Source organism: Puntigrus tetrazona, unplaced genomic scaffold (assembly GCF_018831695.1).
Source record: "Puntigrus tetrazona isolate hp1 unplaced genomic scaffold, ASM1883169v1 S000001106, whole genome shotgun sequence".
Taxonomy (NCBI): Eukaryota; Metazoa; Chordata; class Actinopteri; order Cypriniformes; family Cyprinidae; genus Puntigrus; species Puntigrus tetrazona.
In genome coordinates, this window is record NW_025048694.1 from 45,686 (window position 1) to 63,614 (window position 17,929).

The 17,929-nt window shown below is 36.4% G+C and overlaps 1 protein-coding gene across 4 annotated transcripts; it reads left to right on the forward strand.

Moving 5' to 3' along the window:
* Positions 1–1,246: 1,246 nt before the first annotated feature.
* On the forward strand, positions 1,247–16,547 carry LOC122340943. 4 transcript variants are annotated; one of them, XM_043234190.1, is made up of 6 exons: positions 1,247–1,377; positions 4,682–4,773; positions 6,391–6,530; positions 7,676–7,722; positions 11,451–11,549; positions 15,843–16,547. In XM_043234190.1, exons 1-6 carry the CDS (start codon positions 1,336–1,338, stop codon positions 16,041–16,043), a joined length of 621 nt encoding a protein of 206 aa, XP_043090125.1. In that variant the 5' UTR covers positions 1,247–1,335; the 3' UTR covers positions 16,044–16,547. The 4 variants fall into 4 exon arrangements, with proteins under 4 accessions (XP_043090125.1, XP_043090127.1, XP_043090129.1 ...); XM_043234192.1 differs by having other exon boundaries at positions 1,286–1,377; positions 6,397–6,530; XM_043234194.1 differs by lacking the exon at positions 11,451–11,549 and having other exon boundaries at positions 1,286–1,377.
* Positions 16,548–17,929: the final 1,382 nt, after the last annotated feature.

Consider the following 17,929-nt stretch of genomic DNA (forward strand, 5'->3'; position numbering starts at 1 on the left):
CAGATATACTGTATATATACAGATATAACATATTAAATACATACATGCCTTCGTGTGTACTTATATATACATAATAAACATAACCTGATAAGTTCTTTTTAGCGAATCAGCGCTCTTTATTCAGGCTACTTTTACTTTGAAAAGACATTCTAGCTGAGAGGAGTTTTGTCAAAGCTGACTAAAAGTGTTGGATAGTTTCAATGAGCTTGATGAACCTGGTGTCTTTGTGAAAGTTGAACATTTTTACAGAACTGGCTAAAGCCGTGTTAAAGATGCAGGGCCTGAGCAAGGTCGAGGCCCGTGATTGGCTGTGCAGTAAACTGACCGCTCATTAGCAGCTCCACCTCACCCCACAATTATTAATATCGAATTACTTCAATAAAAATAAAAATTCATTTTTTATTTGAGCAGCGTAATTTTCAAAAAAAAAAATACATGTTGTGTGTGTGTGTGGTACCCACAGAAAGTTTTATGAACATTTATAAATGATTTTTTTTTAAATATTTATCTTTTTCTATGAACGATCCAAGCAGACTTTTATTTTAAAAAGGGAAATCGTGTTTAGGGGCCGTCTCCACAACTGTGTGTTGTGGTCTAAAATAATTTTAATCAGCTCTTTTAAACTGCTGTTGTTGCAGAAGTCGAGTTTTTTTTTTTGTCTGGAACATACAGTCAAAAAAGATGGGTTAGAAACGTGTTAAACTGTGTGAAAACAGCATGGACTGTGCATCTTGGGCTGACTGTGTTTGTAGTTTTGGAAAGCAGACCATAGTTTGGGACAAAGGGATGTTAGTAATGGAGAAAAAACTATTTTATTATCAGTTTTTTTATTTGTTCATTCATCTCCCTTTGTACAATCAAGATCGCGTTGCAGTGCTTTTTACGTAACACTGCCTTCTAGTGGCAAATATGGGTTTAAGAATGAGAAAAATCTAGTTTCTTTTTCAATGAATAATCTTTATACAAAGCACAAGGCCGTTCAAAATAATAGTAAAATAATAATTGCCTTGCAGGTTTCTGCAACATGATTGCTCTTTACAACGTGATGAAATTATTAATATATACATTTAAATATGGCAATATAATTTAAATATGTTTAAATAACACAATGATATTAAAAGCACAAAAGGAACTGGTTCTTTCCCGACAGATGTGAAGAAAAGCTAAAAACACTGGAAGAGAAACTAAGAGTGTGTGAGATGGGTCGCTGTGGATTGGCTGACGGATGCGACAACAAAAATAGAAAGTGAAAGTGAAAGTCTTGTTGGCAAACAAACAACCGCGGAGCTCGTGTTGATGTTGTTCTAAGAGAATAATCGGGTGAAGTTAGACAGCATGGACGCCCGCCTCGAAGAGCCCGTCCACGGCAGTAAAGAGGTAGGAGACAGCGACTCTGTAGTCTGTTCTAGGGTTTAGAAAGACACCCAGTGATCTCTGAATGGGCAGCAGCGCGTATATGATCCCAGAAACGACACCGAACGGAAACAGATCGTTAAGTAATGTTTCAGAAGATGTGTTTGTTATTACCGTGCGCGGAGATCGGATCTAACACACACACACACACACACACACACACACACACACACACACACACACACACACACACACACACACACTTGCTGTTTAACCCTTGTGTAGCGCTCAGTCTCACGATTTCAGTTTTTATCAACAAATTATACAGTTAATGTTTTTTTGTTTTTTTTTTCTGTGAAGAACATCAGAACACATCAACTCCCGGGGACACCAGCCCCTTTGCTCAAAAAAAGTGTTCGTTCTGTTTCAATGTTAATATACATACATTAAAAGCAAACATATACATATTGTTATATTACATATTTATATAAATATAAAAAATATGCATTTTTGGTGAACACGGTGGGCGGTAGCGACCGTGGAGCCGTTCCCGCCTCCGCTAGGAATCAAAAGTGATGAAATAAAAGGTATTAAATACCTTAATTGGTTTAACAAGAGTCCTAATTGTAAATTCAAGAATCTCATATGAATACGAAACATTTACAAGCATGAAATGTACATTTTTATCGTTTTTACTGATGCTAAAACGTACAATTTAGACGTATTTCAAAGTTTAAAAGTACATATTACAAATATCTTTTATATAATTGAGATGTTGGTATCATTGCGTTTTTTTTTTTTATCGTTTTGCCAACAAGCGATTTAGATTTGTATACCCCTTAACTTACCCTCAAACCTACACCTACCCATTTTATACCGAGTATAATAGGATATAAAACGCAGTTGACCGAAATATGCAGGAAAATAACGATTTTCGTAACAACATAGCATTTAAAAATATTTTTACAGCCGCTAATCCCACTCCTTCCTCTAAACATCAACATAATAAGAAAAACATGACAGACAGATAAATGCAATTACAATCATTTATTTATTGCAAACATGTCACTGTCAAAAGTAAAATCGCAACAATGTTTTGCATCCAAATCCTGCCCAGCGGAATACAACAGAGCAGACTTTATGTTGCTAATGGCTGAAAATATGCAGTTTTTTTCCCCCGATCCTCTCTCCTCCGTGAACTCCTCAAGAAGCGGCCGTATCTTTCGAATAGGTCTAACCAGAAACACGGCATGTCGCAATCTGTGACGAATGCAGGCGAGAGCCAATGAGCGTTCGAGTATCCTGCCGTAAAACCTGTCGTTTGAAGCGGCGCCATTTGAATTTGTAACGAGCGCGAGAGTCCGGCGCGGGCTGGAAGATTTGGATTACGGCGCACAAAAATATGGCTTCGTTTTGTGATCGTGTTGCGGTTTTGGTGTATTTTATTGTTATAAAGTCACAACATGTCAGAGAAAACACCTTTTGTGGCTCATGACATATAAGATAGACATTAAATGACAAGTAAACGGTTATTGCAGAAATGTTGCTTATTTAAGGGTTAAAATGAAATCTTGTTTAACATTACAAAGGCCTATTTTTGTAAAGGAGCTGGCAGCAGAAATCACACAGAACAGAATGACATGTTATCATTTCATATTAAGTAAACAGTTAAATAATGCAGTTGCAGACGAGGTCATTGATATGACAACAAAAATAATAAAACTGTATTTATGTTTTATTATTTTAGTTGTAAGGATACATTTTTAGGTGTAGTCAATACGTCCGTTGTGTAATGTAATAATAAATACTAATATAAAGCTTACAGAAAGTTTCAAAGTCAAAACACAGCACGGGTGTTTTTATATGAATATTCAAGACTGACTTCAGAAAAGTTTCGCTGACATTTTTAGTTAACGTTAATCTTTCCTATAATGTCTGATAAAGTCATTTACGTATACGTATATTTTCGTATACACGTCATTGTGTACATCTGTAATCCTGAAACTATTCAGGAGTTTCAAAGCGCCTTCTCCTGGCAGAGAATGAATGTTTAAATGTGATAAAACAGTTTGTTTTACTCGTTCAGATTAATACCAGAATCCAGCTTTGTTTCGTAGAGCTGTTAACGTGAACCTGTGGATTGTCAAGAAGCTAACGGGCCTTCTAACGTCTAAACAATTAAGACATCAAAATATATATCTATGTTTTAATAATTTATACATATGACTTTAAACCCGTATCTTAGCTGTAACTTTCTATCCCTGTAAACTAACCAAAGAAAAATGTGAAAAACAAACCGAAATCTTCAGCGCATGGGGCGCCGTAACTAGCCTACTCTCACTAGGACGAAAAACAGAAGTACAAAAAGGGCGCTCACTCCTTACCTGGTGTGTCTAACAATAAATAGCTACAGGCCAAATGTATGTCAAATGACGACCTAAGAGAGAATGTCAAGAGAAAGGACAGTTAACTCTAAACAACAATGTCAGCCAAAATGCTGGATCTGAACGAGTTAGACACATTGAGTAGCGCACACTGGAAAACGGAAACAAATCAACTAGGTAACGAAAATATTCAATATGCAAATATTCCCTAAAAACACCCAGTACTTGTAAACGTTTCAGTCAAGGAACAAAAGTAAAACATCTGTAAGAAAACCTATTGAAAGTAGCCTACATCGCTCCAGGTGAAGTCACGAAGCCGGTCTATCTATGAGAGAATTTGTTGAGAATTCAAAGCGTATTAATATAACTGAACAAAGAACATACTGGGGGAAAACAGTTTTTTATTTTTTACTCTTGAAAAACAAATTTTGTGCAAATTTTCACAATGATTTTATACATTATACTTAATGTTTGACACAATTTAGACACAATATTGCCAATGCTGACCATTTCTGCTCATTAGAAAAATTTCACTTCAATATCATTAAACTATGTCTGTAAATGCAAATAAATGTTATTGACTTCCAAACTGTGCAAGACAATTGATACCTACACAAGCTCACACACCAGCTGAAACTCAACTACACTCTCTTTAGTGTTTAAACACGCATAGTGCACATAAACACAACTGGATTTGTCTCCGTCGAAAAAAAAGTGTATCAACCAATCTGTGCGGTGTAGTAGCCTACAGCATATAGATGAGAATCAGAAGAATCATAGATTCATTACTTATCAAACAACTGATACAAACATTTGATTATACTGAAATTCTTTCTTAGAATACTGAACTATCAAGTTATTATCAACTACTAGCATACTTAAGTTTGTGATCATCAGTTTCATTGAATGAATGTCATTTAAAACAGTGTTCTTATATTTTTCAGAAGAAGAAAAGACATATCCAGAGAGTAAGGAGTCCTTTACGGTACACCCACCGCTTTCGGCCGAGGTTTGAAGGGAAACACCTGCATTCACGGTAAGGATGTGTGTGTGTGTGTGTGTGTGTATATATATATAAATTAAGGCTGAATGCACTGAATGTCCGTCTGGGAATGTGCAAACCAAACGTGTTTCTAGAGGGCCAGTTCATCTGTAATTAAACACATCAGAAGCAGTGAATCAAAGTGTTCAGGCCATGTCTACACATACACAGGTATTTTTATAAACAGTTTTTCCTTCTTCCTTTTGTTTTAAAAAGTCACAATGGAAAACATAGAAGGCCGTAATCAAATCTTTTACAATTCTAATGACACCCACCCCTCATTTAAAAACATTTTAATTATAAAATATTACAAATTAATCCTTTATTATTGTTTTAACTGTACAGTTGTGCAGGAAAATTCATGTAATACGTCATGAAATAAACTGTACATTTGCGAAAAACAAAGACTGTTGAAAAATGACATGAAATGAGCTTTACTTTACAGTAGGTGGCAGCAGATCTGTAAATGAATTGATACTCCATTCATCCAGTATCCACTGTTATTTGAAGCTTTTCCAAGTTTTCCAAAAACAAATAACGTTTACATGTAGTTATGTTACTATAGGTAACTTTTCAAGAACATGTCAACTTGTTCTAACCCTAACCTCTACTAAAGTGAAACTTATAAAACACCCGCTTGGGTGACACTACTCCAATAACAGACCGTGCAAAATACCCAAAATAATAATATCTTTAAAATATTGCGCAGTAACATTGAAACCTTGCAAACAACAGTAACATCAGAGAAGGAACCGATTGGTAAGAGAAACAAGTATACGGAGAGGAAAGGGAACACTCTGTAGGATCCCTGGAACGCCAAAGATGATCTGTGACTTTAGTTTTGTTTTTGAATTTGGACAGAATTATGAAGACATGAATAATCTTTACTTTTAATGTGGTGTGCTGTCACCCTCTCTGCATGAAAGGCATGTAAAGTGAATGTTGTACAGTCTGTTACCGGAGACGGAGAGAAACACAGACCAATGTGCATCCGTCTCGACCACCAGCGCGGAAAATCCTTTTCATCTCCATGACTGATGGATGTTTCAAACAATGACTAAAATTGATGGAGATGGCATGAACAATAAATTGTAGAAGCTATCGATTATGTTTTGTGTGAAAATAAGGAAACATTAATTATTCATTGGATTTGAACTAATAGTAGGCTAAGTAAGAATGCCAACAAGTTATTACTAATGTAGAAGTGAGAATATTATTTATGTAGAGATTAAAAAAAGAAAAAAAGAAAAGGTGATTCTAAACAAACTGTAGCTGAACATGCTGAGTGTTCACAATATTTTTTATCAATAGCCAATATGTTTCGTGTGAATTTGAGTCTTTAGCTCAGTTTCTGTAACCGATGAATGGCAAATAATCATGTCAGTCATAAATAAACTAGGTTTTCTATGCATGATTTCCATGGTTTGGAAAAAGAAATCAGCATTCTCTGGTTATTTAAAATATAAGAATGAATGAAATAGGTCCATTTATTGAGGGATTAGGCTATTTCTTGAAATGCCTTTCAGACTCGCATATAACTGTTGTCTAGTTCTGGTTTGTTATCATATTGCTTGATCAGTTTCTTATGATCAAATTTCTCATTTTCTTTAGTTTTAGGTTTTTCAGGACAATGGAGGAACGGCGTTTTATACGTCGGCCAAATTTTGCACTGAGGTACCAGAGGCATCACACATATCAGCGGCCCAGAGCCTGTCCTCGTCCGGGCTCCACACACACTGAAGACAGAACAGGTGAGATGTATGAACTCAGCACTAGGTGGTAGTGTCAGTTCACACATTTCTGTGCACAATATTAAAACTCTCAATCACAGCTAGCGTTTTTTCAAACCAGCATGTGTTCTGTCCAATATTTTTAAACCAGACTTTTTTTCTGAGCGTTGGACTATTAATTTGGCATCTGAGGGATCCGATTATTTATTTATTAATTTATTATAGAGTGGTAGCTGATAATAGCAGATACAGAAGCTAATCTGTGAATACAACAAATCTGTTGTATCTGTTCCAAAACAATTCGGTTTAAAAAATGCATATTGCATATACATTTCTGCTGCATTAAAGGGTCGATTTAAATTATTCTTTTTTTCTGTTTTTTAAGTTGGCTAAAAATCAGATGTGGCATGTTGAGAAGATTTTCCTCCCCCTCCATCTCATGGTTATGTGCTTGGTGACTCACTGCTTTTGTGTACGTGTTGCTTAAAAGTGAGATATAATGAGAGAAAATGTGTGTGAGTGTCAGAGAGCTGAAGGTGTTGTATGTGTGTGTGAGAGAGAGAGAGAGAGAGAGAGAGAGAGAGAGAGAGAGAGAGACAGAGAGAGACAGAGAGAGACAGAGAGAGAGAGAGAGAGAGAGAGAGACAGAGAGAGAGAGAGAGAGAGACAGAGAGAGACAGAGAGAGAGAGAGAGAGAGAGAGAGAGAGAGAGAGAGAGAGAGAGAGAGAGAGAGAGAGAGAGAGAGAGAGAGAGAGAGAGAGAGAGAGAGAGAGAGAGAGAGAGAGAGAGAGAGAGAGAGAGAGAGAGAGAGAGAGAGAGAGAGAGAGAGAGAGAGAGAGAGAGAGAGAGAGAGAGAGAGAGAGAGAGAGAGACAGAGAGAGAGAGAGAGAGACAGAGAGAGACAGAGAGAGAGAGAGAGAGAGAGAGAGAGAGAGAGAGAGAGAGAGAGAGAGAGAGAGAGAGAGAGAGAGAGACAGAGAGAGAGAGAGAGACAGAGAGAGAGAGAGAGAGAGAGAGAGAGAGAGAGATTGGTCATATTTACATGGATTTAAGCACCCAGGCCCATCATCAGAAATGAAAACAAACCTGTTGTGATAGAGATTTTCATACAGAAACCTCTTTCCCTCTCTCTCTTTTCATCTTGCCCTTCTTCTTACTTTTTTAGACATTTCTCGGCCATCCCCTGGAAACAGATCATCTCTGTCGTCCACAGTAAGAGACCAGAAACTCTTTGCTTTGTATAATTATGATCATTCTTAAATGAATGCTTTTAGGTCAATACAAGTTGAAGTCTGTATGAAGAAAAAAGTAAGCGATTTATGATCGACCTAGCAGAATGGGGAAAAGTGCTGATGCTAGGAAGCTGTGCATGATCCTCACAGAAGTAGCTTACGAGTGTGACGCATAGTTTATTGGCATCATAATACCGGCAAAGATTGAGAGTAGGAACGTTGTAACAAATACAGGGACGAGACGGAGCAAGCGCGGTTTAATTTGAAACACCAAAACAGATAATCCAAACCTGAAACAAGCACGAACAAATCAGAGACAGGAACCAGGAGAGCAATCATGAAGACCAAACACCTACACGAAAGCACCGAAACACAGGGGTATATATACACAGGTGTAGGTGATAAGTTGGCATGGTAAATAATAAGGGTTGCTATGGTAACAAACAAGGCAGCAAAGCAAAGAGGGACATGAACTGAACAAAGGAAGTGAAGAAGGAAACAACAAGAACAGAAGCACATTACATAACAGGAGTCTTAAAATACAGATATACAAGCAATAAACAAAAATGTAAATCAATAAATAATGGACTCAACCCATTCCGTCATTTTTATTTCTATAGAGCTTTTAACAACACAGGTTGTATCAAAGCACTGAACAGTATAAAGTAGAAGAATAAAATGTACTTTATTCAAGTACAGTTTTACCTGACTACTTGTACTTTTAGTTGATTACATTGAACAAAACTTACAATTTCATTTCAGTACATTCCATTTTATTGTATCTTATGCACATTAAATATGTGAACCTAAACTCTACTTATTACTCTATTTCTACTTCAGTTATAACTTTCATCAGATAAAAGTCAAATGTGAGGAAGCATGATTCAAAAAAGATGATTCATTATTCTTTCTGTATTGATAGAGCCATTAGCTGTGTAATATATTGTAATAAATTGTCTGAATGTAAAAGATTGAATGCAATTTTTTTAAATATAATTTATATTTTTAGTAGGATTTTTAAAAATGAAATGTTACTAAATCTCCAAAAAAAGTGTTTAACTGAACTTTGTATGTTTAATTGTTATTCATGTTTAGTGACGTTCTTATCAGGTAGTTGCATTAATATGTCTTTTAATATGTTTTTAAAATCTTAATATTTACATGATTTTCTCATTATTTCAGATGATTAGTTGCAAATAATTATGTAGCAATAACTGCTGATAAAAAGCCCAAATAAAAAAAAAAAGCTTAATAACCTTTCAGACAGTGACGTAGACAACACAAAAAAAGTGTAAAATATTTGAATTCTGAGTCTCCTCATTAATTCAGCCCATTCTTGTAACCTGTTTGGAATATGTTCTAACCTCTGCATCATATTGTTATAAAAAGTGATAATTCATCCCAAAATGAAGATTCTTGAGTCATCCCAGAGTTTCTTTCTGTATAATGCGAGGGGACAGGACCACTACAGAAACCACACAAAGTGAACATGACGCTCAAGCTTAAAATATTAGTTTTTTTAATCTAGATGTATGTGTTTGACCTGTGCATTGCATTTTGGTTTATTTTCTCCCTTTAACCAAACTTCTGTATATATGTCAGAAAAAAGTACTTTTTAATACTTGAGTACAATTTAAAGTGTACTTTTTTTTACTTTTAATCAAGTATGTTTTTGGCCAGGTACTTTTAATTAAATACAATTTTTAAGAATCTTTACTTTTACTTGAGTACAATTTTTAAGTACTTTTTTACACCTCTGCCAATAACTGTGCTGAATGTGTATTAAAGGAAAACATTTCATAATGATATTGCCCCCCTTTTGAAATTTTTATTATCCATTGAAAGGTTAGCTTTTTTGTGGAATTTTTAAATGAAAGGTCAAAAAGATTAACAATGCGGCTTCATTTTTATATCCTTCTTTGGTCATATTTACCAAGGGTGCCGATATCAGTGAGCGTCATCTAAATATAGCAATGTGCTAAAACATGCTAGCAACTAATGCTAAATTGTAGACATGCTAGCATTCAAATACACAATATCACCTGTCTGTGCAAGTTTTTTACCTATGATCCACCACAATATCCAGCTGTCTTGAATGTGTTCAGAACGAGGAGCCTACACACATCACATCTGGACCAATCCAGTCCTTCTTCATCTCCGAGTCTCCTTTATCTCCTCGCCATGTCCTGAGTTTTCGTCGCCTCCGATGGTCCTGTTCAGACCTCCTTTGTCTCCCTCGTCTCCGCTTGTCCCATGCAGCTCTCCTTCGTCTCCCTAGACTCCCTCGTCTCCACTGGTCCCGTCTAGCTTTCTTGAGTCTCCTGAGTCTCTGCTTCTCCAGAAGAACTCTTCTGTATCCACTTCTCCAGAACCTTTCCAGGCATTTTGGACCCTAATTTCTCCCAAGAATATTTTGAGGGAAATATGCTGCTCTATTTTGAGGCTATGAAGCTCTATTCTCTATGGCCTCCTGAATGACTGGCACCTCCATGACCTCCTACTATTTTTTGTTAATTTTATTTTAGTTTTGGGAAAACTTACAGCTTCAGTCAAGTCTCATGTTCCTCATCATGGACAGCAGGCCAAATTAATTTACCCTCATTCCACTGAAAGGAATAATAACATGTAAACTATTGTGATATTGTTCTCTATGAATTCTGTCTTGAGGATGTAAAGTATATAAACATAAGCCTAAAAATGATAGCAATTGACCGTTCGCAAAGAGCTTGATTGACAGGCGACATTTACAGCTGTTAAACTATGACAGGTCATTTACTGAAAAAAGACTCTCACTGCAACACTCTAATGTGATAAAACTATGGTGTCACGTGCTTCCAAAAGCATTTTCATAGTTTTCATGCTATATTGTTGGCTCAGAAAATATGTAAATGTGCTTATGCTCAGTAGCTGCCGCTTTACGTTAGCCCTTCTAACCTTAAACACAAATCAAGACAGAACAAGACAGAAGAGCCACAAAAGGGTATTTATTGTTTGAATTTCATTAAAAATTACACATTTAAAAAGAGACCTTGTTTCATATCAGAAGTTACTTGCTCTGTCTTCTCTGTTGGCGTGTTTCTTCACAGTGATGTATTTTTCACTGTGTGAGAACGCACGTGTAGTGTGAGAGCCGTATTGCTTGTCGGTCATGGCAACAGTAACTAGGGAGGGTGGGGTCTTTGCAAACGGTCAATTGTAAGAGCATTGCGTAGCATTATGCTGCATGCATGGCACGTTGTAATTACTGTGACAACTCATAATGTTCAGCTTGGTGCTGTTCACATCCTCTGACTGGGGATTATCCGTTTCTATAGCGACCACAAAATAACATGTCTTTCATTTAGGCTCACATTACTTGTGCATGAAAACATCTGCATTAGCAAATTTTAAAGCATAAATATTACAAAATAACTGCTTATTTATATTTTAGTACTCTAAGCGCCACCTTTTTCTGGTTTCATGTGAGGTGTAGTGGTCACATGGTACAAGGTGAAGCTCTCAAAAAACTCCCAGTTCACAAGTTGTAATTGATGAGTTCTAAAAGTAGGTGAATGCTTTTGTCAAGTTGGTACGCCATAATAACGGTAATTATGCTATGGTGTGAACACATCTTTTTGACTGTTGTCTAAGATTGTATAATATAAATAATGCTAAAATTAAAGTTTTAGATTGAAAGATTGATTATGTATTTTGTGGTGACCTCCACAGGTATCACAGAAACCCAGCAACAGAAATGCTCTCTCATCTGTGACAGGTGCTCTGGCAAGAAACAGAGCAATACGGAAGAAACAAGAGCAGATAGAGGAGGTACATTTTTGTCTGTGTGTTGTGTGAAGGATCAGTTTCCATAGTGTAATAAATCCTGTTTTTGAGTACCAAATAAGATTACTTTCACAGACTGTTCATTTTTTAGGAGGAGAACATAATCTTTACCCAAACTCACATCTGCAGCAGCCACTATTGTGTGTCGTTTTTATTTATTTATTTTTTTACTGATTAAAAAATCAGTCAGTCCCACTGAATGTGTTCTCTATACAGTTTCTCTCTCACTCCCCCATTCTCTAAAAAAGGAGAACATAATAATAATTTAAAGCTTTTCTGCCTAAACTCTATTCACTGTTTAATTACATAATAACCGCATCTTTGTTACCTACAAAACAATTTGAGGAAATGCCAAGACTGGTTCCATGAGAATGGCACAGAGACAGAACATCTCATCTCCAAAAAAAGCAAAGCCTCCGTTGCTTGGCTGTATGATGTAAACTGCAAGGCCAATGGGAAGGCTCATGCCAGAGTCAAGGAGAATGTGCTCAGAAGGGAAGAGATTAAAGAAAATGGCAGACTTGGTTGACATCAAAGGCTACCAAGGCCATCTATGGTCCAAGTTTCTGTGGTCTAAACCCATCAACACACATGGGATTAGCAGGAGTTGCCATTAACACCTGATCAAATGGGCACTTCCAAAAAAAAACACAACTGAAATAGACATTTCCAAACATATCCCTCAGAGTCGCATCTGAGAAGGATAATTGGGGGAATTAACATGGGGTAATTTCTGCAATAGAATACAACAATAGAAAAAACGCTAAGAGGAGCCATAAAAACTATGTGGCTGAGCTGAGATCTTAAAGGGAGGTAATTCAGATCTCCAGTGCCACATTCAGGCTGTAACCTTTAAGGTCTAGAAAAAAATGCACTCACACAGAACCATGTACAGATGTACAACTTCTTTCCTCAAAAGATTTTAGAGGAATACTTTAACCACTAACTGAGTTCTGCAAGCGCAGAACATTCTCAGGAAAAGTCTTTGCAGCCTGGTACATAAAAGACCAACTCCTGGTCTGCAGAGCCATTTTTTTCTGCACATATGGATCCAAGGCCCTCAGGTCCCTGCTGTAGGTGGTCCATGGCTCTATACAGCAGGGACATAAAGGCCTTGGAATAACACCAATAAAAATCTAAATATTGTGAGAATTATCTAGGAGGACAGATTCACCAACATTAGTTTCTTGGGTGAAGCCAGCATCACTACCATCATAATGCTGTACCAACTTTGTTGGACCCACCATGTCATCCACATGTCTAAAATACATCTCCTAAATGAATCGTCCCAGCCGAAGGAAGGACAGCAAGCCACTGGAGGAAGAAATCCTACTGAAAGAAATCCATAGTGGTGCTGCAGGTCATGGTGTAGAACTCAACCACCAATAATTCCTTGAAGGCTAGGTGTGGCTAGTCATTGTCTCTGATCCATACTTTCCTTTTCAGGTGCTGCTACCAAACTGTAACCAGTGAGGTTTTGAATCAGAAGCGAGTGATGCTATGATAATGGTGTATGTAACCTCCATGCCACCACGAGCTGAGTCAGACTGTAACCATCTGCCAGCTGTGTCGTTCTGTAAGCCAGCAATATCAGATAAGGTCTTTAGCTATGTTGAGCAACTGTTCCACCATCTGAACGTTATGTTTGGCTTCTCTGAAGGCTGTTGGCAATGTGACTTAAGCTGTGGTCTGCTGCTGAATCTCTGAAATTCCATTACTGGAAAAATGACTTTTATGGAACTATTACATTTAATATTTATTTTGCTGGAGTTAGTTTGAAAAATTCAAGTCTGGAAAAATAGGTCACTACTAGTAGATAGATGATACAATGTTTTGATTGTAATAGCTTGGCAATAGCTAAGGTGCACTGGTCAAATCTCAAGAAGAAGTACCACTTCTAGATCCAATATATGGGCTATTCTTTCATGGTCTCAGTGTATTTAAAAACAAAATTACAATGAAACTTTGAAAACATCATGTACATTGTAGTGCATTGTACCAAATGATTAATTTAAATGTAAGTGCATAGTAGTTAAGGCCACCTAATTTAAAGTGGGACCCAATATATCAAAGCTACAAATGAAATATTTAGGGTTTTCAGTTAGGTCAGGCAAAACAGCTTACTACAGACATTTGATTACACACAATATTTAGTCTATACGTTAAATATAGGTGATTTGTATTAATGTTCAGTCCAATGCAGTGATTTTTTTCCTTTTCTTTAGTTGTTTGGTTTATGTTTATGATGCAGTTGGCAGCAGCAGGATTATGCTGCTATTGCTTTAAGATCTGTGTCCCAAAATGGTGATTTGCACACTCATCAATTAGGTGGCGATATGCACTAAGAAACCGAATGGCATGCTTTTGCTTAGTGTCCGTTTCCATGGTGACTCGTCGATTTGTCGCTCTGTTGAGGATGTCTTGAGACTTAACCAGGAACATACTCCCGGATTAGTTTTAGTAAGTTCAGGCTTTAGCTGACAGTAAGTTAACCGCGCTTTCTGGAATACAACCCTGGGATGTGACAACCTTAGCACAGCTCAAGTATTTTGAAAAATCTGTATTTCTCCCAAGACAGGCATTTCGACATTTACTTTTCATGCAAGTGCGTAGCAAAAATATTCGCGTGTTTGGATGCGTTACATGTGGAGCACAAATTCTGATTATGGATATAATGCAAAAGCATGTATACATTTTTAATTGTGTTTACAGTTTTCTTTAGTTTTTATTTCCCAACTTGAAATGTAACCAATCTTATTCTAGATCATTGTTAACGTTTTAAGGATTGCTTCGTTCAATTGAATATAATTAAAATGAAAAGTGCGCTGGCGAGCGAGGGCAGAGCTGTGAATCTTGATTTGATTGCAAATGTTTGTAGCATGAAATCCATTTTCCTATACTCCGATCAAATACACAGAGCCATGAGCCTCCTCCTGTACGTGCCCCAGGTTTACATTCTAGCTATCGTTGAAAGTCATCTGCATATAACATGCACACATACGTCTCCTGTACATTACACCCAGCAAACATACAGTACAGAAGAGTCTTAGGTGAGTTACAGAAGGTGTCTAAGTTAAACCTAGTCCTATTATACGGCGTGTTTTTATTGCAATCGTAGTCATTCCATCTATTTTCAAAAAACTGCACAGCAGAGCTCATGATGCGATGACTCAGATACATGCAGAATGATAATTTAACCCCCGGTGCACACGCAGAGACACAGCATCTCTATGGTTACCACAGATGAGGCAGTAGGTGCTATTTTGAAGTGATCTGGTAATAGCTAGCAGCTCAAACACACACAGTCACCTACAGTAACTACAAGACACACTGCAGCAATGATTTCAAGCCTTTTGATCACAGATGGCTGCTTCTCCACTAAATTACAATGACGCCGATGCAGATCAGGGAACACTATTCACTGTTAACTAGTTGCTTACCGTATTACTGTCATATTACTATTGACTTGTTTTCAGCACTTACAAAGCACATATGCAGGATTATTTTGCATTTGCTCTGCAATTTAGATTTCTATAATGATGAATGTAAACATTTATCAATTGAAAATCATTTTTAAGAATCCATCTCTGATCACGTCGCTTCCCGGTCACTGTACAATTCTGAGGTTTTCTGAATGTTCCAAAGTAACATCTATTGCATATTTCCCTCCACTTATTTTCTTAATAATAAAATAAATAATATGATTATAATGATGTTTATTTTAAATAAGAACACATGACAAAAAAACCCAGTAGAACGAATATAAAAAAGAAAGTATCAATGCATTACCATTTCCATTTAAAGTCTAAACCAAAGTATTCAAGGAAGAAAAACAAATAATCAAATGTAAAAATCTCTTTAGTATGTTCTTTAAAAACAGTTCAATAAACTGTTCATTCACAGTCATGCTTCAATCTGTCCTCAGTATTAGTGTCGAAATCCTTGAAATACGACCCATCAGAGCGTATCCACAACAGAACAATTTCATATTAATGTCATAAATCGGGTTTCGTGTAGCTCAGTAACGGTAGCATTACTGCTATCATGTGATTATGGGTTTGATTCTAGAGAGCCGATGTATATGCATTATAAAGCATACGCTGATGATGTATGTTTTGAAGCTGCAAATTGCAGAAAAATGTAATATACCTTATGTTCTCTTTTACAGTTTGACTAATTTTGTCTTCTGTTGCGCTTACGTGCATCAATAGAAGTGTGGTAGCATTTCTAATGTTATTGTTAATTGTTTTTGTGATGTTTTGTCAATAATCCATACAGGTGTATCGGCAGGACTGTGATATATTTGGGATGGTTGTGAAGATGTTGGTGGCCAAGGATCCATCCTTGGAGAAGCCAATTCAGCTGTCTCTGCGTGAAAACCTGAGGGACATTGGCATGCGTTGCATCAAGGCCATGGAGCAGTTCATCCACGAGTATGACTCCAGAGAGCTAGAAGCTCCATCGGGCTCCCTCAAGTAAAGCCCAGCTGAATCTCCTCCTCATGCACGCTACCTTCAAAATGAGCTCCGCTTTAGCTTTATTGGAGCTTTTCATTTACATAGTCAAAAGAATTACTTTTATTACACCTTTGTTTTCCTTTTCTTGGTAAACAGAGGATGCTCCACGTATCTGCCTGATTGAAAAAAAGTCTGATTTTGTCATTAAGCAAATTCGTGAACTTTTCTGGCCTTTATCGCTTGCAAACAGTAACTACAGCATCTATTCCCTGTCGAGCAACAAGTTTAAAATATTGGTGCTCTTCAGAGTAAGAAATACAGATTTTAATTTATAGAAACGCAAACGCATCATGTAAATTATTAGTTGCACTTCCTGTGCTAAAATAAAATGTTGGCGAAAGACCGAACGTATGGTCCACGTTTGTTCTTTTGTTATAATAAAACTGTTGAACCCTGGGATTTTGGGTTTGTGGGATGCGCTCAACGTTTTTATACTTTGATCATAAAATAAAGTGTCACCGTATTATATACAGTACATTTGTTTACATGTTAAAGCAAAGCTTCTTCCCTTAACCTGCAGAAGTTCACGCTTCACCCTGTTTCTGACCATTTGTCCAGAAAATAAAACACAAAATGGGCTTTTTTAACGGATCATTTTGATTGTAATAATCTGAAACGTCATTAAAAGGCATTGTTTGTTTGTTAATAATGATTTAATTCACATACAAGACATGAACTGGGGATACACATGCAGTCACCGTAAAATTCTACACTCTACAATATGATACAAATAATGCATCTGAGGATACAAAATATAGAAATATTTAAGACAATATTTACAGAACTTTTACAATACTACATTGTTTTTATATATAGCTTTTTATCATTAGGAAAACATTTAATTTTAAGATATTATTTGTAAATGGTATTTAAATGACTTTGGAAAAGACAAAATATTGCATTTAAAACCATGACCAACATTGCCCAGCAAAATGATATTTTAGCATTTTTAAAAAGTTTCATTTTAAAACGACATTAATAAAACAAGTTGAAAACCATGAAGAGCGCATACTAGGAAACTATTTAGAACAATTAAGAACAGTAAGCAGCGTGGGGATTATAGTAAACCGTATTGCCACAAAATTATACCAAAAATTAAGGGGGCTTAACCTTGACTAGAATCAGAATTGCAACCAAAAACCTGAAAACAGGTGAGACAATAGCTGTAATTCGATTTTTTTAGTTAACACTATATTGTGATCAGTAATCCCAAATTCTGTTCAAGAGTAACGCAACTGAACAACGATTTAAGACATTTCAGCATAAATGAAAAATCCATATGCTATTCTGAATATTAAGTGCCCACTGAGTCTTCACTTCTTCTGAAATGAAGTTATATCGCATATTGTTATTGCACAAATTTCTACAAAACAAAATTCATATTTTATCAACAGATAAAGATCAATGTGCTGTTCAAATAAACAGAGGTTAATACTTTTGATCTTTGTGCAATCTCCAGTCACAGTAAACGCATGACTTCAGATCAGAGCATGATCTATTACATATGACCAAACATGCTTCAATTGGATTTTAACTCATAGTTATAGGATAATTGAGAACAAACACATGCAGTACACAACAGAAGTGAGTACACCCCTGTGCAAAAAATAATCAGCTGTCAGCTATTTCTGTATGTAGTGCATTTCTTCTTATGAGCAAAATTATTACTTCAGAAAATTATGTAGGCCCTTTAAAACAACAACAAAAAGTGAATAGAGTACAGCAAGGCTAAAGGCACATCGTAAGAAAAATATATCACCAAAATGTCAGAATGCCAAAAAAGAACAAAATCATATCTCATATCTGAATCTAATACTGTACTCAACACAATGCCCCAACAGCAGGGTC